The 26,619-nt window shown below is 46.4% G+C and overlaps 2 protein-coding genes and 1 long non-coding RNA gene across 10 annotated transcripts in view; 1 reads left to right on the top strand and 2 right to left on the bottom strand.

Moving 5' to 3' along the window:
• The window catches only part of NACC2 (NACC family member 2), a 61,212-nt gene extending 39,637 nt beyond the window's left edge, over positions 1 to 21,575 (bottom strand). The window contains exon 1 of one of the 5 annotated variants that reach the window (XM_028714511.2): positions 21,458 to 21,575. The gene's annotated coding sequence lies outside the window, so the exon portion shown is untranslated. Of the gene's footprint in view, positions 1 to 5,285; positions 5,619 to 6,072; positions 6,195 to 21,433 lie in introns of those variants that run through there. The other 4 variants (XM_028714508.2, XM_028714510.2, XM_028714512.2 and 1 more) reach the window with 4 other exon arrangements.
• On the top strand, positions 5,600 to 21,598 carry LOC114588853 (uncharacterized). The gene is made up of 4 exons (XR_003704539.2): positions 5,600 to 5,928; positions 10,725 to 10,840; positions 20,552 to 20,709; positions 21,559 to 21,598. It is a non-coding gene; the product is annotated as an uncharacterized LOC114588853 (long non-coding RNA).
• TMEM250 (transmembrane protein 250) lies at positions 17,653 to 21,592 on the bottom strand. 4 transcript variants are annotated; one of them, XM_028714515.2, is made up of 3 exons: positions 21,458 to 21,590; positions 19,592 to 19,649; positions 17,653 to 18,263 (listed from the first exon to the last, which is right to left on the bottom strand). In XM_028714515.2, exon 3 carries the CDS (start codon positions 18,120 to 18,122, stop codon positions 17,703 to 17,705), a length of 420 nt encoding a protein of 139 aa, XP_028570348.1. In that variant the 5' UTR covers positions 18,123 to 18,263; positions 19,592 to 19,649; positions 21,458 to 21,590; the 3' UTR covers positions 17,653 to 17,702. The 4 variants fall into 4 exon arrangements, with proteins under 4 accessions (XP_028570348.1, XP_028570347.1, XP_028570350.1 ...); XM_028714514.2 differs by having other exon boundaries at positions 21,434 to 21,572; XM_028714517.2 differs by lacking the exon at positions 19,592 to 19,649 and having other exon boundaries at positions 21,458 to 21,592.
• Positions 21,599 to 26,619: the final 5,021 nt, after the last annotated feature.

Here is a 26,619-nt window from a genome sequence, read left to right as displayed (position 1 = left end):
TTGTGTGATTTCACTGGCTACTGTGAGTCCCTGAAACCACACCACTCTCTCCTATCCCCGCCAACACAAAAGGGTTTGTGTGTTCTTTTTCAGTCCTTTTCACAGGCACCAAGCAAGAAGTAATCCAGCTTCTTTCTTAAGAAAGCATAAAGAGGGGACCCCGGTATCTCTGTGCCCAGAGCAAGTAGACTATGCCTGTGAGTATGTGCAGAGTGCTAAACACAGCCACTGCAAAGCTACCATTCTGCAGGTCGCAGCTCCCATCCCTTACCCTGAAAAAGTCCATTTAGACATTCACTGGAGCAAACTGTCCCTGAAATCCCTGAAGATCTGGCCTCTGCACCAGTGTTAGAAACTCAGATATATAAACTAGGCGCCAAACAACTCCTTAAACCAGGGTTATAGACACCAAAACAGAATGTCTAGTTGCCATGTTGGGGCCAGACAGCTTGAAACTTCTATTTTTCAATACGGCTTTTTGTTCCTGAAATTCATTCTGATTGTGCAGATAAAATATCACTGATAGAATTCTACAGGATTAGTTGTTAACGTGTGAAAACAGGCAAGATCGAAGGATCCCCAGGCATGCACCTCCAGATGGTGGAGATGTAAGCCATCTTGGCGCCTGGGCATCTTCACTTGGTCACCTGGCACCTGGTGAATTTTGAACACTGCTCTGCCCTCCTCGATGACTCTCTTCATGAGGCAGAGAAGGAAGAGGAAGATGAAGATGAAGAGGAGGAGCCTGCCTCTCCTCTCAATTCATGGGGCTCTTGACAGGTGGGACAGGATGAAATTTTCAGAAGATTTCATTCTGTGACCCAAAAGCAAATTAATAATAATAATTATTATTATTAAATAAATAATAGCAAGACTAATAATACTGGAGGAGTATTATTTATGCATTTTATTGAAAAGCTTCAAACCCTTTGGATGAAGCAGAAAATATGCATGAATAAATAAAAGGCAGGCTGACCTAGAAAAGGCACTGCTCAGATTTCTCCCTCCTTCAGAAATTTCTCTTCCATGGCAAACTTAAATGGCTGAAGTAAATGTGTGCATTGAAAAAGGGGTGGGGGGGACTTGATAAAGATCTGTGAGCTTCCAGGACTTATGGGTTTTGAGACCAGGGAGATAAGAAACACAAGAGTAATTGCTTCACTGTTTGGAGATGGAGCTTTCAGGCTCCCCCTGAATGCCAAAGGCAGCTGCTCCTAGCCCTGCAGCAACCTGGATCACAGCTGTACTAAGCCTCAGGATCATGTTTTATATGGGCAGCTCTTACTTCCATCCCGCTTTGCAGGCAGTGAGCCATGTGCTCAAGAGGTGAAAGGTCACTTGTTTGTGGTCTTGCCTAGGAAGGCCTGGCCCCAACATTGGGCCAAATCACAGGTCCCAACAAACATCAGGGAACAACAGTTCCAAGAGTGGAGGCAGTTTTCCCCCTGACAAGCAAGCCAGGTCATGGAACAAAACATTACACATGATTTACCGTATTTACTCAAATGTAATGCACACCTTTTTTGGCCAAACTAAGTCTTGAAAATTAGGGTGCACATTAGGTTTGATGGCACATTTACATTCACCATAAATACTTCTTTGGTTTCAAGGTTTTGAAAATGGAGGTGCATTGTGCATTAGATTCGCATAAATACAGTAATCACTATGAAGAATCTTCCCAAGGTATATGTTTTTGTGACTTCCCTATGAAAAATTAAACAAAATGAAGAAGAAGAAGAAGAAGAAGATGAAGATGAAGAAGAAGAAGACAGCCTTGGCTAACGAATCACAGTTCCCAGCAAATGAGCACTGGCAAGTGACACAGTGAAATATGCCTGCAGCAAGGGAGAAACATATTTTGCAAATGATCTCATTGGAAAGAAAAACCTGGGCTGGCCTTGGATTTGCTACAAAAAAAATGGCACAGAGATTATCAAAAGCCTTGTCACTAGGATGTAATGGCAGGTCAGATGGGGAAGGAAAGGACCCTGGGAGGTTTGTGCTCTCTTGTTAGCTGGCTGAACAATCACTCTCTCGATTACTAATCATGTTTTAATTTTCATATTTGAAATCGCTTCATTCAAGTCTTGTTAGCAAAGCCCCCCTAAAACAGGAGATAAACTGGGCTGTCAAGATCGAGCCCCACAGAAAGAAGAGTCAACTCACAACAAGGAAAATTTTAAGCCAGCAATTTGCACAAGATGCTCTCAGCTGGCCTCAGAGGCACCAGCAGAGTTTAAGAGAGGAATTAACAAAAAATGTACAATTCTCTCTGCAGCCATCTGCTGTTGCATAGAACTTAAACAAGGCAAGGGAATGAAGTAATAACAAGAGGTACAAGCCACTGGTTGGAGGGAAGAGCACAGCCCTTCATTTCCTTCACTGCCTCCCATCGCTGCCTCCTTTTACCCCCCATATTTGGTGGTGTCTGTCAGCACCAAGTGCTGCTTAGGGCTGCCCTTGATGACTGCCCCAAAGTCACAACTGGAGCAGACCTGAGCCACTAGCTCTTGCCTGGGTGGAGCACCAGAACGTAAATGATGCTCCTTCTAGCACCTCCACATTTCTAACACTAGATAAGTGGGGCCAAGCATACTTCATATGATCACGTCTGCCACTGGGCCCTGTTAAGGCCTCCAAGATCCACCTGGAGAGGACTGCTATTTAAGGTTATAGGAGAGTCAGAACACACAGCAGGGGTTCTGAAGCTACACCCATCCATTGTGAAGGCTGAGCACCTGCAAAAAATGGTGCAGGTCTTTGCTCTAACTTCATCTGGCTTCTGATGACTCTGGGTTATGGAGCAAAGGAGTGAACAAATGCACCAGAGTGGGATCTCTTCCAGTAGCACCACCCTCGCCCTGTTGCACAGATATCATTTTCCTTACATCTGAAACTGTGAGCAATACCCCAAAGCTACCCCTCCAACTTTTTATTTTTGGAAAAAACAATTTTATTGGTTTCTAAACAAATACAAATACAATAACCATTAAATGCTTATCCAGCAGTACAACTTCATTTTCCCCAGAGACCACACAACAGCTGGAGCCTAAACATTTAGAAGCAAAGCCCACAGAACAAAGAAGCATATTTGGATGGCAAGCTTGGACACAAATCTAAAGCCAAAAGCCCAGGAAAACATCACATCCAAACAGCCCCCAGTGAAGAAATCACTACCCTCTCTTTCCTTCAGAGCTAGGAGCAAATATTTCTATATGACTATGTTGAAATTAATAAAAGTGAGAGTTGTCATGCTTCGGAAAACTCTCCTCACTCTACACTTTACAAACATTACTACAATTTGGCACAATTTCTGTTTTAAAAGCCTTTAAAGTGAAATCTGAAGTGTACCTTTATTTGAAGCTTTGCATAACACTTCATGACCCTAATGGAGACCTACCGTAAGTCCACAAAAACTATAAACTTGTGCCAGAAAACTCCACGTTGTTCCTGAAACTAACAATTCAGGGCTCAGGAGTGTCTCCTCTGTACAGGTTGAGGCCAGGTATGTTTGTTAAGGATTTGCAGAAATTGGTAAAATCATCCTATAAACACAAACTGTGAATGCTGTGAAAATCACAAGAGTCAGGCCCAGAAACTGCATGACAGGAAAATATTTCGCTCAGGCAGCAGAATACTAATTCATAGGAGCAGCTTTGACAGGAAGAGAACAGCCATAAATTCCACTATGTTTACCAAATTCAACTTCAACTGCTCTTTAATATTTCAGTTAGCAAAAGGTAAGAGCGTGTACCAGCTCATCAATTCCTCATGTCACAAGACCAACCCTGGGCATGCAGCCAGGGCATCAATCCGCACAGCCCTGCAAAATGCCTCCCAAAGAGGAGGAAACACACAAGTCAGTCTCCCAATTAACGGAGCAGCATGTAATGGATCCACGTCATTTTTAAGTGCTTCTGTACTTTGCTGCCGCAGCACAGAGACTCACGTACTGGAGTACAGTGCCCCCCTCCTCTTCACAGAAGCTGAACCATTTGGAGGAGTCCTGGGGCACCAAATGCATTTTTAACCACAGCATGTTCAGGAACACACCAGCACTGGGAAAGGCACTTATCTGGCTTGGAATCCAAGAAAACACACAAACACACACACGTCTGCTGAGGTCAGGAAGTGTATTCTTGATCAACTGGGACAATACACAGCACTATCAAATTCTAATAGCTCTCCTCCTGCCCTTCCTAAATAAACTTCCACATGTGCCACACCATCTTCTCAGATGGTGCACCACTGCTCCTAAACTAAAATCAGGTATTCATTAAAACAAAATAGCCTTAAGAAATTCTGAGAAGTCCTTTTCCCATGAGGCATCTACATTGACCATAGGGGAGCAGAATCACACCTGCTGGTCAGTCAGGCCGCCCATTGGCAAATTTTGAGGAAGCCACTTCCATCCAAGGGTGTAAAGAGATTTGGAGAGAAAGACTAAGAAATGAAAAAACAACATATTTCTACTCCAATTGTAAAATCATTTCCAATAAAGAAACCAATCTTTTAAAACTGCGCAACATAGGCAAATTCTTCCAGAACACCAAGGTTACTTTTCTTGAAAAGCACCAGTGTCTGTCTACCAGCTGCCCCATCTCCTCTCTAGTCCACCTCCAACAACACACCAGCTCCTTACACTGAGAATCTTTCTATCTGTACATCTTTGGAACTAAGAACATGCAGAGACCCCTCTGCAAAGTCCTCAAATGTCTTGCCCTTGAGGGTGCATTTGCCAGGTGTGCCCTGGCAACACCTGCCAAAATCCTCCTCCTTCTCTAAAAGCATTTAAAGTGCAAGGTCCATCAAAATGCTGAGGTAAGAAATATCTAAGCAGCTCACCTCAGTGGAGGAGGAGGAAGTGTGTGTAAGTGTGTGTGTGTGTGTGTGTGTGTGTGTAATACACTAGCCCTCTGGCTCTTTCTAGCCTTTGGAAACTTACACCATCCTGCCCTGCAAAGTGACAGCCAATAAGCCATTTTTTGCTTGCTGACCATCTCTTGCACCCATTATCCAGCTGCTCTGTTAATTTGATTAACACACTGAGCAAATTGTATTCAAAGAAGAATCTACCAGACATAACCCTCCAAAGAATTCTTACAGGGGGGAGGGGGGCACGCACAGGTGAAGAGAAGCAGAACAGAACTCCTGAACCAATGAGGACCACTTCCCTCACCCCAGAAAGGGATGCAACAGGTATGGAGGGCTGCTCCTTCTGCCTGTGTCCCCCTTCTTCCAGCAAAGAAAAGGATTGAGGGATGGTCTCCAAGAGGAACACTTACCAGTTGTGGGCTGTCTGGGGCCGCTTGTCCTTTCAGGGGTCCTGGGACAGGGGGTGTTGCTCTCCCTTCCCAGACTTTGACACTGAACTGGCAAGGAGGTGCTCAGCTGGCAGAGCAGGAAGGTGAAGGTGTCAGGGAAAGGAGACCTAAATTGCCCCCCATCCCCCTACAAAAAGAGAAGGGAATTTGCGGTGCCTCTCTTCAAAGAGCAGGTGTGGAGGGGCGCAAATGCAGGGGCGAGATAGAAGGCGACTGTCGGGGAGGTGGGGAAGCAGGTGCTGCTGCGCTCCAACTCCCAGCAGCCCCCGCGACCAGGGGAGAGGGCGGGAGAAGCAGCACCTGGACAACCAGCACTCAGGTGTCCCTACCCCGCACCCCAGGCTACGCCCTCTCCGTAATGGGGCACGAAAGCCCCCAACCTCCAGAGTCCCCCACGCGAGCAGCAGCCTGGCTCCCAGCAGACACAGTCGTCCTGGACCACTTTGGGAAAAGGACAAGCCGTGCTCGAGTTTGGGTCCCCCCCTTGCAAATTTCCCTTCATATGGGGGAATGCGAAGAGGAAATCAGCTGTGTCGCTGGGGAATCTCTACTATCCTGTCCTGTCCTCTTCTAGGGCGTGGGGAAGACTCGGGTGACTTAAGAGGTCGGTAAGGTTGGCAGCTGACGCCCTCTCCCCACTCGGTGCGCGAGAGCAAGCGGGGCTGAAGCGGGGGGGGGGGGAAGAGAGAGACACCCCCTTCCCCCCCCCCTTCCTGGGGAAAGGTAAGACTGGAGGCGGACGGCTTACCTGTGGGGCCAGCGGCGGGGCCCTCCTCCCCCTCCTCCTCCTTTCCTTCCTTCTTCCCCGGCGGCAGCTCCTCCCGGCTGGAGGCAGGAAGTGATTGTGGAGGAGGAGGGGGGAAGGCAGGCGCGGCGGGGGGGCGCCCAGCCCTTTACCCGCTCAGCCCCACAACACTGACGGGGGCGGGTGGGAGGCGGCACACACCCAGTGTTAGTTACTGGGGGAGCGGGGGGGGGGCTCCCCGCCCCGGCCATAGAAGAGAAAGGGGTTTTAAAACTGCCTGAACATAGAGGGGTGAGGGAAATATCCTAGCTAAAAAGACCTCAAGGAGTTACCAACCTAATAAGAAGAAGAATATGCACCCATTGCTAGTACTACTCAGAGTAGAGCCAGATCCCAGATTAATTAAGAGCCACATTTCCATGCAAGGTACAACTTTTAAAACCAAACTGAACAGTTGCTTTATCTCCATCATCTTAAAACCTTATGACCCTCTAGAAATTAATAAGGTGAGTTATTTAATCCACACTCACTGCCTAACTTACCTCACAGGGTTGTTGTGAGGATAAAATGGAGGTTTGGGGGGGGGGGAGTGTACAGGCACCCTTGAGCACCTTTATTTATTAACTAAAATATTTATATACTGATGTGTCATGGAAATATATGGATTTACAACGATATAAAACCATACAGTAAAGTAAAAAATAATAATAATAAAAGCAGAAGAATTTCTTTGGAGAAAAGAAGGTGGGATACAAAAGCAATAAATAAATAACTACCATCACCACTCCGTCAAAGTGCTTACTTGGCATCAAAAAGATAGCAAGATTTGCACCAGGAAGGCATTGTGGAGGGGGGTGGATCCTATGACCACCACCACCCATCTTTTGCTTCCAAATCAGAGGAGGAAGAGGCAGCAATTGTAAGCCCCCCCCCCCCCCCAAAAAGTGTTTTGCCCTTTTTCTGCCTCTTGGTATTCCCCTGCCGCATCCAAGCACTTGGACACTTGGGCATAGGGCCAGAAATGAGAAAATCAGACATGCACATGGTGATTTACTGTATTTTTCTGTGTACAGTGGTACCTCAGGTTACAAACACCTCAGGCTACAAACACTTCAGGTTACAGATTCCGCTAACCTGGAAGTAGTACCTTGGGTCAAGAACTTTGCCCCAGGATGAGAACAGAAATCGTGCGGCGGTAGCGGGAGGCCCCATTAGCTAAAATGGTACCTCAGGTTAAGAATGGTTTCAGGTTAAGAACGGACCCCCGAAATGAATTAAGTTCATAACCAGAGGTACCACTGTATTAAGTTTTTTTTTACCAAAAAAAGGTTTAAAATTGGGGCTCGTTTTATACACAGGTAGTGCTGAAAGGTGTTTTCTTAATTTGGAGTCCCCAAAAACGGGGCGTCTTATACATGGGGGCGTCTTATAAACGGAAAAAAACGGCTTGATACAAATTCAGAAATAATTACGTTACGATCGGATAAATGTTGGTGATGTGGATTAAATAAAGAAGACTATATACACATGTTTGGAATTATTCTCAAATAGAAATACTCTAGAAATTTGTTCAAGCTAATAATATATGTGATATGTTAGGGTATCATAAACCCTTAGAATAAACCTAAAATATTTCATATTGGTTACCGGTATCTAAAATATGTTATTTCAAAAAGTGATGAATAAATAGTGTTTAACCTTTTAACTACTGCTAAGAACATAATAGCTAAAAATGGGGAGGGTCACACTTATCTCCTACTATTTTCTGAATGGATTGAGAAAACCTGGTTCATATGACTATGCTAACTTATCAAAAAAAGGATACATGCAAACCAGCCTAACAGGTTCATAGGGAAATAGGCATTTTTTTGTAATGTTTTAGAACAGTAAGTTCAAGTATCATGTACAATTTATGCTGCTTTCAGCCTTCCATTACAGGATTTATTATGCTCCTTATCTTTGGTTTATTTTATTAATTAAATCAAATAGAAGATGAAGAATAAAAATGACTGGAACGTAAATAGAAAGACAATGAACTGTGTGGCCCACTAGCTCAGCCTGGTGCTGCTAACTATGGAAGAGCAGCTTCAGTTCTAACGACAATGGATCTAGTGCTGGTTTTGCTTCAAGAATTGTACAGATCAGCCCCTCTGAAAGGTCTTCCTCAGGAGAGGATGCCTCCAAGCACCTCTTTCCTCAATTTCCACAGCGTAGACATTTCTGCATTTCAAGCTACTTGCCATGCTAGAGGATTTTAAAAATAATAATGTGATGCTTCAAAAACTGCTAAAGGATGAGGAATTTCATTAACACCCAGCATTTAGAGAAACAGCGTGGAGTCACAACAATACACTGTAAAATTATATTTTTGAAAGATTTTGTATTTACATGTAGAGAGAGCATGCCCTAGATTCACATTGACAAGGTACCTAAATGTACCGTATTTTTTGCCGTATAGGACACACTTTTTCCCCTACAAAAAAATGAAGGGGAAATGTGTGTGTGTCCTATGGGGTGAATGCAGTCTTTCGCTGAAGCCTTGGGAGCCTCAGGAAGCCTTGGGAGCCTCCAAACCAGGTCGGGGGACAGCGGGAAGACTCACTGCGCCTCCCCGCTGTCCCCCAGCTTGTGGGGCTGGCAGCGAGGAGAAGCGCGCAGCGCGCCTTTCCGCTGTCTCCCGACCTGATCTGGAGGCTGGCGACGGCAGCCCCACAAACTCGGGGGACAGCGGGGAGGTGGAGCGCCGCCATCCCGCTGTTCCCCAACCTGGTTTGGGCTTCAGGCAGATATCCGCAAGCCGTGGGAGCTCAGCGGGAAGTCCCGCCGGTCTCCCAAGGCTTGCGGAGAGCTGCCTGTTCTGGGGGCTGGGGTCGGGGGAAGCTCGGGCTTCCCCCGCCCCAGCCCCGCACCTGGGGGGGGGGGAATAAAAAAATTCTTTTATTCCCCCCCCCCAAAAAAAAAACCAGGTGCGTCCTATGGGCCGGTGCGTCCTATGGGGCGAAAAATACGGTACTTTCCATGTGCAGGGGGGCATTTTAATTATAAACACAGCAACGTTTGGGTCCTGGTGGATCCAGGGCAGATCTCCAGATGCATTTGGATTCCTATTTGGTCCTCCAATGATAAGATTGTCTGCTGCCTTGACCTGCAGCTTCTTCAGACTCTCAATTTCTTTATACTTAATAAGCCTCCAATCTGTAATCAAGCACCCTGACACATCCCAAAACATTTGATGCAATTGGTGCCAAAAAATGAAGAAAACAACACTTGAGGTGGGCTCCCAATCAACAGCAGGAGTCATACATGGAGTGCAAATACAGTGGTACCTCTGGTTACGTACTTAATTCATTCTGGAGGTCCGTTCTTAACCTGAAACTGTTCTTAACCTGAAGCACCACTTTAGCTAATGGGGCCTCCTGCTGCTGCCGTGCCGCCGCCATGCGATTTCTGTTCTCATCCTGAAGCAAAGTTCTTAACCCGAGGTACTATTTCTGGGTTGGCAGAGTCTGTAACCTGAAGCATATGTAATCCGAGGTACCACTGTATAGCATTCAAAAAATGGGGAAGGAGAAGAGACCCCATTACTGGGTGGGGAGGGGCAAAGCAGACAATTAAGAAGTAGGCCTTGGCCATTGAAGCCAACTGCAGCCAAAGACTGCTGCGCTATGCTCTCTCCTCAATAGAAAGACAATCCTCTGAAGACAGCTCTCAGCCCTGCATGGTCGCAGGAAGATAGTCACAGACCATCTACACACACACAGCATATGGCCTTATTACAAGGTTATCATATTACTTTAAAAAACCAGAATGTTAACCAGAGCATCAGCCCTCAACTACAAAAAGCGAAGCCAAAATCTCTCTCTCTCCTCCTCCTTGTAGATTTCCCCTATAGCAATCAATATACATTGGACTTTGCAATGCCAATTGGGTTTTGGTTTTTTTAACAGAATGCTTGATTGTAGCTCAGAGTGACATCATTGCTGGTGCAGGGATTGATTCCTCAACCCCACCTGAATATTCACACAGCATTTCAGCCAGAAGCAGCATTAATATTCCAAGGAGGAAGGGATGAAATGTACACTCTAGTTTAATGAATGACTGTAAATATATATCTGATTGATGGCATGACAGGAAATATTTCAGAAGGCATCCATATTTCAAGTCTGATGCTATTATTACAAACAAAAGGAGGGAAGCAGAGGTAGGCAGGTAGTCTATGTCACAAAAAGAACAAACAAAATTAAGGAAGAAAGAAAAGGAAAAGGCGGAAATCTAATGGGAGGGGGGAGCCAAAGCTTTTGCATTCCTTATTGGCTCAGTTATAGATATTGGTACTAATACTGAATGAGCAATTCCTTCCCCTCCCCCCACCTCATTAACTTACACCCAAAGTATGATGCCCAACTCCAACAAGCCATTTTAAGTATCTGGGTTTTCCAGCTCTTGCCCCAAAGTTTGATAATGGTCTTTCATCCTGCTGAAAGAAGTGTGTTTCCAAGGATGATGTTGGAATGCCCCCCCCCCACAGCAAATCTAGTCCACCCCACCCACCCCCTTGGCATCCCTCATGGGTGGCCATGTAACCTCTGCTAAAGAAACTTTCGACTAAGAACAGTCCACCACCTTCCAATGTCACTTTTTTCACTATCAAACAGCTCCTGCCATTAGAAAAGAACATCTCAAAATCTTTCAAATAATTGATGCTGTCTGTGTATTATCTGGCCTTGGAGCAAAAGCAGCAGTGGTCCTTCCGGTGTCGCCTTCATCAAAGGTATGGTACTCAAAAGTAGACTATGCCACAACATGGAGGTTCCCGACCCCAAACCCAAAACTACAACTAATGGCAAAATCCATGTAGGATAGGTCTACTTTGAGGTGGGTTAGGGCTGATGGGAGTTGTAGTCTAAAATTATCAGAGGACGCTGGGTTGTGGATTAAGCCAATACAGTCAGAGTGAAGGGAGTACAGTCTCTCAGCCTGGACTTTTACCGTCAGGGCCTATCAGTCTTCCCTAGTAAGCATACCACCTAACCCCACCCAGCTGCTTAAAGCCATTCTCTCCCTGGGTAGAGGGAGAGGGAGAGGGAGGGCCCCAATGCCCAGGAGAGGGTAGGCAAAATGTTTGGCTGGGCACGACCCACAGGTCCTGAGGCCAAACAACAGCAATAAGGGAGCAATAAGGGAGCAATAAGGGAGCCAGGAACAAAGAGGCACTCTAAACTGGGCAAAGAGCAGCCCCAGCCACCCAGCACAGAGCCTGGCGCTGCTCCAGGAGAGCTGAACAACAGCCGCCTCCACCGCCAACAGAGTCTGCTCCTACTGCTGCATCTCCAGCCTCACTGCAGCAAATGCTGTACAAACATTCTGAGCTGGTGCCAGCCCCCTCCTTGCCCCCACAGATCATGTGCTGCCAGAAGACAGGAGAGCCTCAAGGTCATCAAAACATCAACCCAAACTGGAAAAGGGCCCAAAATGCAGCACCAGGAAACTTAGAAGCCGCCTTGGAAGGCAGGATATAAATAGATGCAATGAATAAAGCAAATCATCTTTTTGCCTGCTGGCCTCTGGGACAAAGCCCAGAAGAGTCTCCTCCCACAGACCTATCAACTCTGTGCAATGAAAAATTATCATAATTTATTATTTATATGCCACCTTATACGCGCTGCATTGTGGAACATCTTTGGGAAAAGGTTAATAATAATAATAATAATAATAATTTATTTATTTTTTCCCCAGCCGCTCTAGGCAGCTTCCAACAGAAGGTTAAAAATACATTAAAACATCAGTCGTTAAAAACTTCCCTAAACAGGGCTGCATTCACATGTCTTCTAAATGTCATATAGTTGTTTATCTCTTTGACATCTGATGGGACGACATTCCACAGGGCAGGCACCACTACCAAGAAGGCCCTCTGTCTGATTCCCTGTAACTTCACTTCTTGCAGTGAGGGAACCGTCAGAAGGCCCTTGGCGCTGGACCTCAGTGTCTGGTTCGACGATGGGGGTGGAGATGCTCCTTCAGGTATACAGGACCAAGGCTGTTTAGGGCTTTAAAGGTGAGCACCAACACTTTGAATTGTGCTCAGAAACGTACTGAGAGCCAATGCAGATCTCTCAGGACCGGTGTTATATGGTCTCGGCTGCCACTCCAAGTCATCAGTCTAGCTGCTGTTTTCTGGATTAATTGCAGTTTCCGAGTCACCTTCAAGGGTAGCCCCACATAGAGCACATTGCAGTAGTCCAAGCAGGAGATAACTAGAGCATGCACCACTCTGGTGAGACAGTCTGTGGGCAGGTAGGGTCTCAGCCTGCGTACCAGATGGAGCTGGTAGACAGCTGCCCTGGACACAGAATTGACCTGCGCCTCCATAGACAGCTGTGAGTCCAAAATGACTCCCAGGCTGCGCATCTGCTCCTTTAGGGGCACAGTTGCCCCATTCAGGACCAGGGAGTCCTCCACACCTGCCCACCTCCTGTCCCCCCAAAACAGTCCTTCTGTCTTGTCAGGATTCAACCTCAATCTGTTAGCCGCCATCCATCCTCCAACCACCTCCAGACACTCACACAGGACCTTCACTGGTTCTGATTTGAAAGAGATATAGAGCTGGGTATCATCTGCATACTGATTAACACCCAGCCCAAACCCCGATGATCTCCCCAGCGGCTTCATATAGATGTTGAAAAGCATGGGGGAAAGGACGGAACCCTGAGGCACCCCACAAGTGAGAGCCCAGGGGCCTGAACATTCATCCTCCACCACCACTTTCTGGACATGGTCCAGGAGGAAGAAGTGGAACCACTGTATAACAGTGCCCCCAGCTCCCCTAGATGTTATGGTCAATGGTATCAAAGGCCGCTGACAGATCCAGCACAACTAGGAAACAGCTTTCACCTTTGTCCCTAGCCCGCTGGAGATCATCGGCCAGTGTAACCAAGGCAGTTTCAGTCCCACGATGAGGCCTGAATCCTGACTGGAAGGGATCCAAATGGTCCGCATCCTCCAGGCATGCTTGGAGTTGTTCAGCAACCACCCGCTCAATCACCTTGCCCAAGAATGGAAGATTTGAGACTGGGCGATAGTTGGCCATATTGGCTGGGTCTAAAGATGTTTTTTTAAGAAGCAGTTTAATGACCACCTCTTTCAGCAGGTCTGGGAAGGCTCCCTCACAGAGGGAAGCATTCACTGCCCCACAGAGCCCATTGCCCAGCCCTTCCCGGCTTGCTTTTATTAGCCAGGATGGAGTAAACCCTACACAAATCTGAAGTGGAGTCCCTAAGGTGGCTGGATGGTGCCTTGTATGCCTCCTTTGGGCAACTCCTGCTTGGCATGGGGGGAGGGGGGAGAATACCTCCTTCTCAGATCCAAGTTCAGCAGCCATCAATGCTGTGAGTAAGAAGAACCGAACCCAAAGGGTCCCCAGAGACCCCCACTGGCATTTTCCTTGGCCTATAACAATGTGGGGATCCTCCGGCCACACCCTTCTAAGAAGGATGAGTTTATAGCACAGATTTTGCTCTCTAGCGCTGAGTTTATTCTTAATGCTTCAAGACTCATTTTGTATATTTGATGTGTTTAATATTTCCTGCCAGCTGCCCAGAGAATGTTTTGGGGTTGGGTAGCCTAAAAATATACTCTAAATATATATATGTATATCAGCTGAGACATTTGGGACGGCAAGCCATGCATACACAGAGAGAGAGCCTTTGCATCTGTGTAGCTAATCTGGCTACTGCAGAAGTTGAGGGAGAACTAGTCACAGGTTGGAAAGAATATGGCTAAGCCATTAATAAGGCAAATTCTTGAGGAGGGAGAGAAAGTGGGGGTATGGGAGAGCTGGGGAGCATCTGTAACCCTGCAGGTGTTGCTGGACTCCAACTCCCAGGAGTCTGCTGGGCGGCCAATGGTCAGAGATCATGAGGATGGGAGTTGGAATCCAGGGGATTTGAGAGTCCTGCCCCTTTCTCCAGCTCAGCAGGAAACAGGCAGGGAGAAGGGTAGGATAATGTCTCCTAGAGCAGTGTTTTTCAACCTTTTTTGGGCAAAGGCACACTTGTTTCATGAAAAAAATCACGAGGCACACCACCACTGTGTGCGGAGAGGGAGATGTCAGAGCCCCGCTGCTCTCTATGGGGAATCGGATGAGAGCAGACCGCCTGTCCGCTCTCATCCGATCCCATCCGATCTGATCCCCACCCAGGACGGATGGAAAATAGGGTGGACACAGTCCGGCGCCCGCCTAGTGGGCGAAAAATTGACATTTTTTAAAAAAATCTTTCGAATTTTTCAATTTTTCCCACGGCACACCAGGCAACATCTCGCGGCACACTAGTGTGCTGCGGAACAGTGGTTGAAAAACACTGTCCTAGAGCATGATCCAGCTATTGCCCTCCCAGCTATTAACAGGGTCTTTCTTCTTTAAAGTAAACCAACTGGTTAGGAATTTGTGCGGACACACAAAAGCCCAAAACCAAACACTCATCCATGTGGCCCCTTTTATCTGGCCTCTCTCAAGATTTCAGGGAACACATTTCTAGGAACAGAAAATCAGTGCTCAGTTTCTTTCTGACCCCACCTGGCCTTAATTTGTTTCTTCTTGGACGTCGCAGCACAGTATGGCATTTGCATAACTTGAATTATGGTGCTGCAGCTACAGCATAGAAAGGGCAAAGCAGCAGGGTGGGGGTGAAGGGCATGGATGTGTCACAGGACAGGGACTGGGGCCAAGGAAAGGCCTCAGGAGATGGCTGGAGTCCAGTCTCTGTGTTGGACACTTTAATGAGCCGCTCCTTATTACAATGTGTTCTGATTCACAACAGAAATAACCTCTTAATAAAAGGGATTCCAGAAAACTGAGCTGGAGGGAAACCAGCAACCAAAGTGCAAAAGTTTACTCTCCACTCCTCTTGGCCCCTCAACCATGACCTCAAGACCCCCAGCAGCTATATTCCCTATATCAGGCATCCCACACCACAGAAAAGCTTCCTCTCCTTGGTTACAATGGTCCTGGGCCTGCAAGATCTACCGATACAAACAACACCCTCCTCCTTCTAAAAAATAATAATAATCCTTATTTGTAGCCTGGATTAAAACTGCCATGTAACTATATATCAAGGTAGACCCCAGACATGGAAGAAAACAAAGAGAAATTAATTCAAAGCAATACGATTTGTGGCAATAATTTTGTCCGTAGGTCGTTTTCTGTGCAGAATCTTTTGCTTTGGTGCGAGAGAAAGAGAGAGAGAAAGCAAAGTCACAGGGTTGGCACACGAAGAAATGAAAGGAGATCTTTATTCTCCTTCCCACTCACACCCTTGTCCAAGAACTACAGAAACTCTTTGACCAAGCAAAAGACAGAAGCAAAACACTTCAGAACAGACAAAAGGAAGGACTTCTTCACATGGCACATATTTAAACTCTGGAACTCGCTCCCACAGGAGGCAGTGACAGCCACCAAGGGCAGATGCTGAAAGAGCTGGCAAAAGCCCAGGATTCCGGAACTGAAACCCAGTGACAAATCACATCCCAGGAGGTGGAACATGTCTCTCTCACTTTCCCTTTCCAAAATAAAATGGGCTCCATGTTCTTGGCCCACCCAGATGCCCCAGGGAGCTGGCAAACCAGCATTTGGAATCTGCCATCCCTGCCTGGCATCCTGCTGCACATAAATGACTTTCAGACAGCAACACTGGCAGACCCACCACTGGGGAAAGCCTGTCCATTTGAAACTATGACTGGAAGCAAAGGCCAGCCCAAAATATGACCATAAGTCCAATGCATGGGCAGGAGGAAGCTGAGCAGGAGATGAAGCCCCTCACCCCCCACAAAAAAACCTCACAAGGCAGAGATTCCTTCCACAACTCTCTCCTCCAAGAGAAGTCCATGTTCCCAGAGGCTCTTCCACCACCTTTCCTCCACCTTTTTGCTGCTTAAATGGAATACCAAGGAAAAGCTCTCTCTTCCTCCTCCCTCTCCCTCTCCAGAGTTGCAGAAGTTTCTTCTAGTCTTCTCCAGGACTCTGAGTCAGTGGATCACTCTGCAAATGCAAACTGGTTCCTGCTGCAGAATGGAGGCACACACAGCCCAACCCTGGAAAAAGACACACTTCAGAGTGCTTCCCATCCTTTATACCAAGAACCCTGTGAGGTAGGCAAGTACTACATCAGTGTGGTAGGGCACCAAGGCTAGCCTAAGGCTGCTTGGCAACCCATGGAAGACAATAGCTGAACCTGGGAGACCCTTGTTGGTATCTCCACTATTCGCCTACCTTGGCTACACTAGCCCTGTCCATCTTCAGCTTTAATCTGGAAATCATTGTAACCCTGAAAGGAACTGGGGGTGGCTAATGTGAGAGGAAATCTCAGAACGAGGGGCAAGAATGCATCAATCCACATGCTCTTAGCTTTGTGGAATTCTCTTCCTCTGGAAGGGAAGCAGGACCCAACACCTTTCAGTTTCCAATGTTTGTAAAAAATGTTTTTCCCACCAAGCTTTCCCAAATTGGTCACTTATATTTTTGTGCCTTTTAATTCTTGTTGGCTTCACATTTTTCATTGTTTTGAGATTTGTATTGTGTTTTATATTTATTTTTTGTACACCAGTGGAGTTTATAAATTCTGGAATAAAATAGATAAATGATAGTGCTGAAACAAACAGTTCCTCAGAGTTCTGTATTTTACATCCCTCAGCCAAGATACAGGGATGGAAGTGCACAACTGTCCGTATACAGGATATGTTTTTTCAATAGTCTGAGCAAAAGAACTCTGCAGTGGAATGGCAACAGGCTGTTGAGATCCTGAGGAGCTGCCCTGAGAATAGCATTGGGGGCAGCAAGCACACAACACATCCCTGCCTCCAAGAGCAAACTCAGGAAAGACTGAAGAACAGCCACTGAGCAACAGGAGGAAAGAGCCCCCGAAAGTTCGCAGAAGTACATCAAATACTTTTTAAGAAAGAATGAGGATTCAGCATGCTTAGTGGCCACCTAATTTTTAGTTCTAGTTGGAAAAGAAAACAAGGGGAGGATGGAACGGAGTACCCTGGAGGTTATCTTGGCTGGTCCCTGTTAAGAGGCGGGAATGGACTGCAACAATTTGTTGCAGGGCCCACTTAAATACCATTAGATTCCAAAAGAGATGGCTTTTGGATGGATCTAAAAGAGATTAGACAAATTCATGAAGGACAAGGCTACTAACCATGATGGCTATACTCTGCCTCCACAGTTGGGGGCAGCAACGCTTCCAAATACCATTTTCTGGAAACCACAGGAGGGGAGAGGGCTCTTGTGCTTGAATGCTTGTGGGCTTCCCAATGAGGCATCTGGCTGGTCACTGTGAGGACAGGACACTGGACTAGATGGGCCATTGGCCACATATGGCAGGTGCTTATGGTAAAAAATGAAGCAGATAAAAATGCGATTTGTTTTCCACATATTACCAACCAAGGGCAATGAAGAATTAGAAAGGAATTTCCAAGTCAACTTCCAATCCTTACTTCTAAGCGAGTACCCATTAATTTATAAACCTCAGCAGCAGGACAAAGTGAGGGAGAAGAGGACACATTCACACATACAAGACCTAACCCAAGTTAGAGTCCAACATGCCTCCTTGACCGACATGCACTGGTTTTTTATTTATTCACATATCCACAAAGACCATGAAGCACCAGCCCAGCCCCCCCACCAGCAGCATGGTGACATGGATGCCATAGATGAGCAGTTCGTTGAAGAGGCTAAAGTCCACACGCCTCCTTCCCAGCAACAGCAGGAAGATGGTGAGTTTGTACTGGAAACGGAGAAAGACCCGGATGCTGAGGTACTGGAGGCAAAACAAGACTGACAGCACCACCCACAGGATGGAGGTAAACAGGCTGCAGCTGAAGTACAGCAAGAAACGGATGAAGCCATACATCCACCGGGACTTCAGGTAGATGTCAAAGTTGTTGTACTTGGTGCGCACCAAGTGGGTGGTCCTGACCGGCCCACATGCAGAGTGCAGGCATGTTGTGTGGGGGCCATGGAAAGAGCGGACCCGCCGCGGGATGGGGATGACAGGCATCAGGCACCACCCCACCTTCTACAGAGCCAGAGAGCAGGGATTGCTTGGGAGGACCCAGGCAGCATCCATGAAGGTGAAGGTGGAGATGGAGGGGAAGACCGGCGACCCAGGAGCACAAGCACTTGCCGGGATGGAGGCTGCCTGCAGGAAGGAACAGAAGGAGAGTCAGGTTGAGAAAAAACCTGAGAGGGCATGGAGGACCATGGAGAGGGCTGGAAGACTGGCTCCAAACCAGGGCCCATCTGCACCCATGCTGGCCAAAAGGCTGCTTCCCAGACAGCGGCCAAAAGCAGAGTCACCCAGAGCCACCTGTCACACAGTGCAAACTATAGCTTGCTCCCACAGGAGGCCAACCTGGATGAATTATAAAGACAAGACAAAGCCATGAAGGAGGACAAGGCTATCAATGGCTACTGGTAACAATGGCAATGTTCTCCCTCTGCTGTCAGAGGCAGTATGCCTCTGAGTACCAGTTGCTAGGAATTGCAAGTGGGGAGTGCGCTGTTGCACTCAAGTTCTGCTCGCAGGTTTCTCTTTGGGGCATCTGGTTGGCCACTATGAGAGTATGATGCTGGATTAGATGGACCACCTTTGGTCTGATTGTGCAGGCCGCTCTTATATGTAAAGTCAACCTGGCCTGGCCCATGAATGCTCCAAAACATTTCCAGATTTTAACTGATCAACTCACTCTAAGATTTTCCTAGCCAATCGCCAATCCTGGAAAATTACTAATGGAACAAGTGTAAGAGAACAACTATTGGTGGGAAGTCTATGGAGAACTTAATACATTAGGAAGAGAATCACAGATGAACAGCTTACGCAAAATTCTCACACCATATAAGTAGGTTAAAAACTGATGGATGGTGAATCCCAAACCATTGGCTGAGTTGCTGCAAAGTCAAAAAAAAATTCAGCAACTAGACTAGAATGTCATCAATAAAATGCCAAAAAAAACAGTTTAGCTTTGGTAAGGAAGTAGGTTGGTTTGGATGATGGAGTGTATGACCAGAAAGAGCTCTATCCGGGTGATAAAAAAAGGGAAGGTGGACAGACAGGCTGGTCAAGAACCCGGATGGTTTCTTCTGTAATAGGAGAATTCTAAAAGGCCATTTTATATATAACATGTTGTCACAGGCACAGGGAAAAGCTCACATACAATACACCATCACGTATGTAAAATGTACATTCATTTGCATCTGGAAGGACCCTTTCAGAGAGGCTACCTGTAACATTTCCCCTGCATCTGTCATGTTTTAAACACACAGTAGTACTTCAAGCTATGAGGCTTTTTATGAGAGGGTTTTTTTTAAGCCCATGGCTTCACTGCTACACCAGGGGATGTTTGAGGGCTTGATTTTGTGATCAATCAATCCTGCCTAACACCCCTGCAACGAATCCCACCCACTAGATCTCCAGATAGCTGATGAGAGCACAGAAGATTCATCACAGAAGACACGTTTAATACTCACTATCCACACTGCAGCAATGAGTCCAGACCACTGCCTACTTGCCATGCACAGCTCCAATCTGACAACAGTGAAAGGAAAGTAACTGAAAAACGTTAACTATGAGACAAATTTGCCCAGACAATCACACAATGTTCCTAAACACTCTGACGCAACAAATACAAATACAAGATAAGAGCCCAGTCAGTGGTAGATTCTGACTGACTTCTCTCCCACAAAAGTATCCTTGCCTCCAAGGACACTGTAAAGTATCTGCATTTGACTCTGGACCCAAGAAAGGGAAAAGGAATTATTCCTCTGCTGAGCCAGGGGAACCTTCTTAGTTTATTAAAAATCACTGAAATAGCATCTTTGTTCTTAAAGCATAGGGCATCCTGTCTTCCAGATACCACAGCTGAGCACAACAATTTCTTAAACTACTTTGCCTCCACAGCATAGCCCCTACCTGCCACTTACAATATAGAACACAGTCATAAATTTAAAATCTTTGCTTATACCTTATATGTGGAGATGAACAAGATGTGGATTTGGGGAGCTTATTATCATCATGCTCGATGACCTCTCATGAAAGTCACTAACCCTCTTTTGCCACTTGCGCACTACAGCTTCAGATCAAGAATCCAGCTCAGATTTCCCACTCATGCAAGCTGTGATTTATTCCGCACAAGTAAATCCCAGGAAGCAAATATGACCTCTACTCAAGTGGCATGTCTGAATATAAACAATTAATGCACAAATGAGTGAATCTTGTCTGCATCTTATTTCTCACTAGGCAACTTTTCTGCTATGATGTAGAAATTTCTTTCACTCAGATGTGGGTTTATTGATAAGCAGTGCTTTTCACCTAGAGAAAAAAGTGCTGGTACTCACCATGAAGTTTTTACAGTAAATGCCACACTTTTAACCAATGCTTTTCTTCTAGGAAAAAAGGTGCTGGTACTGCATACCTTTGTGTATCCTCAGGGGGGAAAAGCACCGTCTGTTTCTACATATTTGACCAAACTGCGGGAGGCAGTGGAAGACAGGAGTGCCTGGTGTGCTCTGGTCCATGGGGTCACGAAGAGTTGGACACGACTAAACAACAACAAATTTCTACAAAGGTCTTCCATCTGAATTTACCGGTACAGTATAACATAAAAGATGTCTCTTGCTTCCCTGTCAACTATCACATATTGGAAGGTGACCAATACAGGGTCAGACCATTGACCCATCTTGCCCACCCGCATGGTGGACTGGCAGCAGTTCTCCAGGGCTTCAGGCAAGATTCCAGCCCTACCTGGGGGAGATGCTACCTGCAGACCACGCTCTACCACTAACCAAACCAGAGATGCTTCCTGCCACCCTCTGCAGGGCCTTCGTAAGCCTCACATTCACAGGGGCGAACAAGGCAAAGGAGGGAAACTCAGCAACAGCAGGAGCATGGCTGGTGCTCTGGTGACCCCATGGACGGTGCGCTGGGAAGCTGACCCACAGAGCAGCTCAGTCATCAGCAGTCGCCAGGCAGGGGCATTTTTTGCCGTGCAAAAGGCAGGCGGCCTCAATTCTTCCAGGCTGCCCAAAGAGCCGGTCATCCACTCACCCGTTTGTTTGGCTGCGTGGGGGTGAGGGAGGGGGGAGAATGGGGCGCGGCAGGCAGAAGCCGGGCAAGCCCCAACGAATCCGCCCAGCCTACTCCGCAGGGCTGTTGTGGGGATTATAACTACGGGGAGGAGGGCAGCGGGTCCACATGCAGCGCCCTGAACTCCCTCAAGGGGCTGAAACACCATCGCCGTCGGGACTTCCAGAAGCCCTTTGCCACTCCCAACCCTTCCAGGCATTATCGGGGCTCTCCCGCCTCACACTCACCCGCGGGGCATTCCGTGGACTCACCGGGGACCAGCGGAGACTATTCATGGCTAGGGAGGGACGGGAGGAAGGGACGGACGGACGGCGGCGGCACCACGACTGATCTGTCTCTCTCGTCCCCTCAGCTTTTCTGCCTTCCTTCCCTTGGGTACAGCGGCGAGGAAAGAGCCGCGCGGGCCGATGGCATCATTGCAGGGCGCCAATCCGCCGCGGCCTCCAAGGCGGAAGTGCGAACCGGGAAGCGGTTACCTAGCAACGGAGAGGAAAGTCCAAGGCCTTGCTGTGGCCTTGGGCTACATTCAATGACATGCATTAAAGTGGCTTCATATTGCTTTAAGCCAGTTGTGGCTCTGCACCTCCCCCCCATAAGAAAAGAATACTGGGAAATGTAGTTTGTGTAAAGTGCTGGAGATGGGTACGAGGCTCTACAGTTACAATTCCCGGAGTTCCTTGCGAAAAGGGATTGATTGCCAAACTACTCTGCAAACTGCAGCTCACAGATCCCAGGATCCATGGAGCGGGGGCGGGGAGGGGGGAGCCAGGGCTCTTTAAAAGTGGTCTCTCAGCGCTTTCGGTGCATAGTGTGAACATACAATTGATTTACTTTCTCCTGCCTGGAAAGGAAAAGTTGGGAAAATGAAAGGCAGGATGGGGTCTCTAGCCTTCCAGCGGTTATGCTGATGGGAGCCACTGGGGTAAACAACATCTGGAGTGGCACAGATGCTCCTCACCCTTGTAAGCTCTCCTTTTTCACTTTTTTTCTCGATTTTTGCAACTAATCCCATCGATAACAACTCCCACATTGGGGAAATTCACTGCCCTGTCGATTGTTTAACTTGTAGTAAAAGAAGCCCTTTTCTGTAGGATTGGGAAATCAACCATTATTTTGTTATGCTGTTATCTGTGGCACTGGATTTTTATTTCCATCTCCCACATAAATTCAAAATAAAAAAAATCCTTCCAGTAGCACATTAGAGACCAACTAAGTTAGTTATTTCCTGCCAACCTAGCAGTTCAAAAGCACATCAAAGTGCAAGTAGATAAATAGGTACCGCTCTGGCGGGAAGGTAAACTGCGTTTCTGTGTGCTGCTACGGTTCACCAGAAGCGGCTTAGTCATGCTGGCCACATGTCCTGGAAGCGGTACGCTGGCTCCCTCGGCCAATAAAGAGATGAGCGCTGCAGCCCCAGAGTCGGCCATGACTAGACCTAATGGTCAGGGGTCCCTTTACCTTTACCTTTACCTTTAAGTTTGTTATTGGTATGAGTTTTCATGTGCATGCACACTTCTTCGAACATGGTTTGTTATTGGTATGCACACAAAAGCTCATACCAATAATAAACTTAGTTGGTCTCTAGGGTGCTACTGGAAGGAATTTTTTTATTTTGTTTCGACTACGGCAGACCAACATGGCTACCTACCTGTAACCACATAAATTCAGTTGCTGGCAATATGTGGCTTCCCACACTGCCCGGAATATTTTGCTTCTCCTGCAAATTTCCTGGGAACCACCCTAAGCCTGGGGAAAGCACTTGAGGAAGGTGCAGAGCAGGGCACTCAGGAGATAGGGGGTGCTATGGCATAGGCATGTGTGTCCTGGCAAGCGTGCCAAGGGTTAGATTGTTTGGCCCCAGGCCTGATATTCCCCACCCCTGCTAGAGAAGTTAGTTAATACATATGTATTAATATGTAGCCGTACATATGTACATAATGAAATAATTGAGACCAGGGCTGGCCCATGGCCATCTAGTAATAAATTGTCATGGTGGGCAAACACCCACTTCTGGAGCCAATCTGTATCAATGAAATTTTCTTTCCCTGCCATGAATGGATAACACACACACACACCAACTGCTGCATTTTCGTGGCATGAAGTCATCACCAGGGAGGTTTTGGCCTGCATTCATGTGTGTAAAAAATGAAATGAAGGCTGTAATTAGCCCAAATAGTTACCTGAAATTGCTTTCGTATGTTCAAGGAACCTCTTCAAGCAGTATCCACCACACTGCAAAAAATAATAATTGTGGATTATATATGGAATTACCTTTACTGAAGTTAATTCTGAATTTATATAAGCAGAAGTGCTGTGCTTTTTGCTAATTGTGACAAGGGAGCTGTCGTGCCCCCAGGGGTCACTGGCAAGGGACAGGGTGTTTGATGGTCACCTGGGAAGACAAACACACACATTTGTTTGTCACTTGTTGCCATATAAATGCTAACTTGTACTTTTCCAAACTTTTAATAAATTGTATGCATTCCTAAAGATTTATAGCACCGCTGAAGAGCTCCAAATATTATTTTCAATATATTTGTCACTTTGTCACTAGAACAACACTGAGGAGGCAAAAACCTGGTCTTCAAAATAAATTATAAATATATGCATCTTAAAAGAGTTTATTTTGGTCATTAATAGTTGATGGGGGACCCTCCTGTGCAGATTTAAAAGTTAAATTATGCAAAATCAAAATTAAACCTTATAATAGTTTATCAAACATGCATTAAACTGTCATGTTCAAATAAATCCTCTCAATTAAATCACTTCAGATTGTGATTGCATTTACTAATTTAATCAACAGTAAGAATAAGCTGGATCACCAGGAGTGATGAATTACAAGAGGGTTCAACACTAAGAGGCAGAAGGGAAAGAGCAGGTGGGAACAACTTGCAGTGAGAAATGCTGGACAGCATAATGAGCAAACCTTTCCAAAAGGTGGCAGCTTAGCAGCAACAAAATCCACCCAGCTGGAATATTCATAAGAGCAGCATTGCTTAGAAAAGCAACCACAGAATAGCAGGAAAGGGGCTTCTGAACACCTGAGCCCAAGCTAGGGTGAGGTGGGAGAGGAGAGAGTGAACCTCTGATAACTCAGGATTTTGTCACCAGTTATGCCAACTCTACATCTTCAAAACAGGAGCTCTAAATTTAATTGGCAGAGTAGTACTTGAGAAGGGAGCATTTAACCCTTCCCTCACTGCCATGGGCCTTAGGAAAAGGCAAACATCTCGTGCACACTTATTTGCCACTTGGATGTGTGGGGAGGGGGAGGTTAGAGAGTAAGAATCCCCAGGGACAACCATCAGTCTCAATGATGTTTATGTGGTTTCCCACTCCCTTTATTCTCACAACAGCCCTGTGAAGTAGGTTAGGCCAGGAGACGGTCAGTCCTACTCCAGTTGATACAATGTGTGGGGAGGTATCAAGCCAAATTACAAAACAACTGTCTAACCTGTAAAGTCAGAGGCAAAACAGAATCAGGCACAAGCAATCTCAGTCTGAAATATGATCCTGGAGCAGCAGCAGAAGACAGCAGTCCAGACACAGAGAGGATCTATTCTGAGCAAGGTCTAACAAAAGGCCCTCTTCCACCTACAGTGAGCTAGAAACTAATGGTGTTCTAGCACCTGGGATGCTGAAAATAAGGACTAATATAACCTTTCACACCCACACCTGCTCAAAATAAGGACTAATAACCTTCCACACCCACACCTGCTCACAGCTGCTGGTGTTCTAAGAGCCCTTACTGTTGAGGAGCCCTTTATTCCTGAGTAGCATATGACTTGGGCCCTCGGGTTTTAGTTGCCTATGCTCCCTTATGGGACAAAGCAGAACTATTTTCAAAACAGCTTTTAAAGTCAGTGGCAGACCTACATTTTTGGGATCTTGAAGCTTGAACTGTTATGAGAGGGGCCCTTTGCAACCAGTAACAAGATCTGGGCAACCACTGTTATCTTCTTCAGTGGGGTTGTTCCACAACAGATCACTTTTTTTAAAAAAAAGTACTATATGTCCATTAAAAAAGATTGCTGTAATTTACTGGATTATGTCACATGTCAAAGTCACCGATGTAAATAAAAAATTCTTTTTTATTTTTTTGTTTTTTAGGCATGTGACTCAAATTGGGTCTACTAGACTCAGTTTTTTAAAGCAATGTGGACTAAGGTCACTTCTGGGGCCCTTCTGGGATTAGGGGCGCAGAAGCTTGTGCTTCATTAGTTTCGTAGTATATCTTCCTCTGTTTACTGTAAGGTCCATTCATTGTGCCAACCCCATAAAACCTTCCCTGGAGCTCTTTCGGAGGAATTCTTTGTTGGGCGTGCTTCTGATGTTTGGCCATTAGGAGGAGCCCTTAGCAAGAAGATAGCTCCTTCCAATAGGGTTGCTAAAAGGAAAAGAATTAAATTTGCTCCTTAAAAGGTGGGGATCTACCCTCACATTGTTTTTAAATAGTGTGAGGTCATTCTTACCAACTTGTAATTACTCAAGCAATGAACACCTCAAAGTGCAGAGAAAGAGGAAACAAATATGATGAAGAAGCTAGGCAGCAATACCCTAATGGGTCTTTTTAATTTAGGAAAAAATATGCTTAAGTGGGGACAAGATAGAAGTGTATGAATGATAAGTAAAGAGAAGTTTTTCTCCTCTCATAACACTGAAAATCTGTGGACATCCAATGAAGCTTAATGTTGGAAAATTTAGGACAGAGGGGGCGAAGTCATTCACGCAGCACATAGTTAAACTGTGGAACTCACTCCCACCGGAGGCAGTAATGACCATGAACCTGGATGGCTTTAAAAGAGGATTAGACAAATTCACGGAGGAAAAAGAGCTGGCAATGGCTACTAATGACCATGGCTATGATCTGCCTCCGCAGTTGGATTCTGTATTGTTTCTGAATATCAGTTGCTGGAAGCCATTGAGGTCCTGCTGGTGGTTTTCCAGCTGAGGGCATATGAGTAGCCACTGTGAGAAGTGGATATTCGGCTAAATGAGCTATTTGCTTGATCCTGCAGGGCTCTTATTATGTTCTTATGTGTGCCTTGGTTGGCGGAAGACTTCTTCCTGGTGATTGTGCCATGGGGCGATTGGAGCCTTCCCTGTGTGGCCTTGTTGGTACACCGTGTCCTTCCTCTCTGTTAGGTGGCACTGGTGTGTCCAGGGATCCTGAGGAAATTGCTATTGTTTATTCCCCTCTCTTTCCACATTTGCCTGATGAGATGGAGTCCACAAAAGCTTCAGACACGGCGATGGATTTGTGAGACACTTTTGTAGTCTTTGCACAACTGTTCTTGTGCTTTCTGCTTTGCTCCTGAGAGCACTAAGGACTGTGAAGATGGCACGATGAGGCAAGGGAGGCACCAGTGCCATAACACACACACACCCTTACCCCAGCAGTTGCCCAGCTCAA

Source organism: Podarcis muralis, chromosome Z (assembly GCF_964188315.1).
Source record: "Podarcis muralis chromosome Z, rPodMur119.hap1.1, whole genome shotgun sequence".
Taxonomy (NCBI): domain Eukaryota; kingdom Metazoa; phylum Chordata; class Lepidosauria; order Squamata; family Lacertidae; genus Podarcis; species Podarcis muralis.
Note: the sequence above shows the minus strand (reverse complement) of the source record. Positions and strands in the feature narration are given on the sequence as shown.

What these genes read in the sequence shown, in the direction of transcription:
- TMEM250 (XM_028714517.2), bottom strand. Translation starts at nt 18,122, where the DNA reads ATGCCTGTCATCCCCATCCCGCGGCGGGTCCGCTCTTTCCATGGCCCC.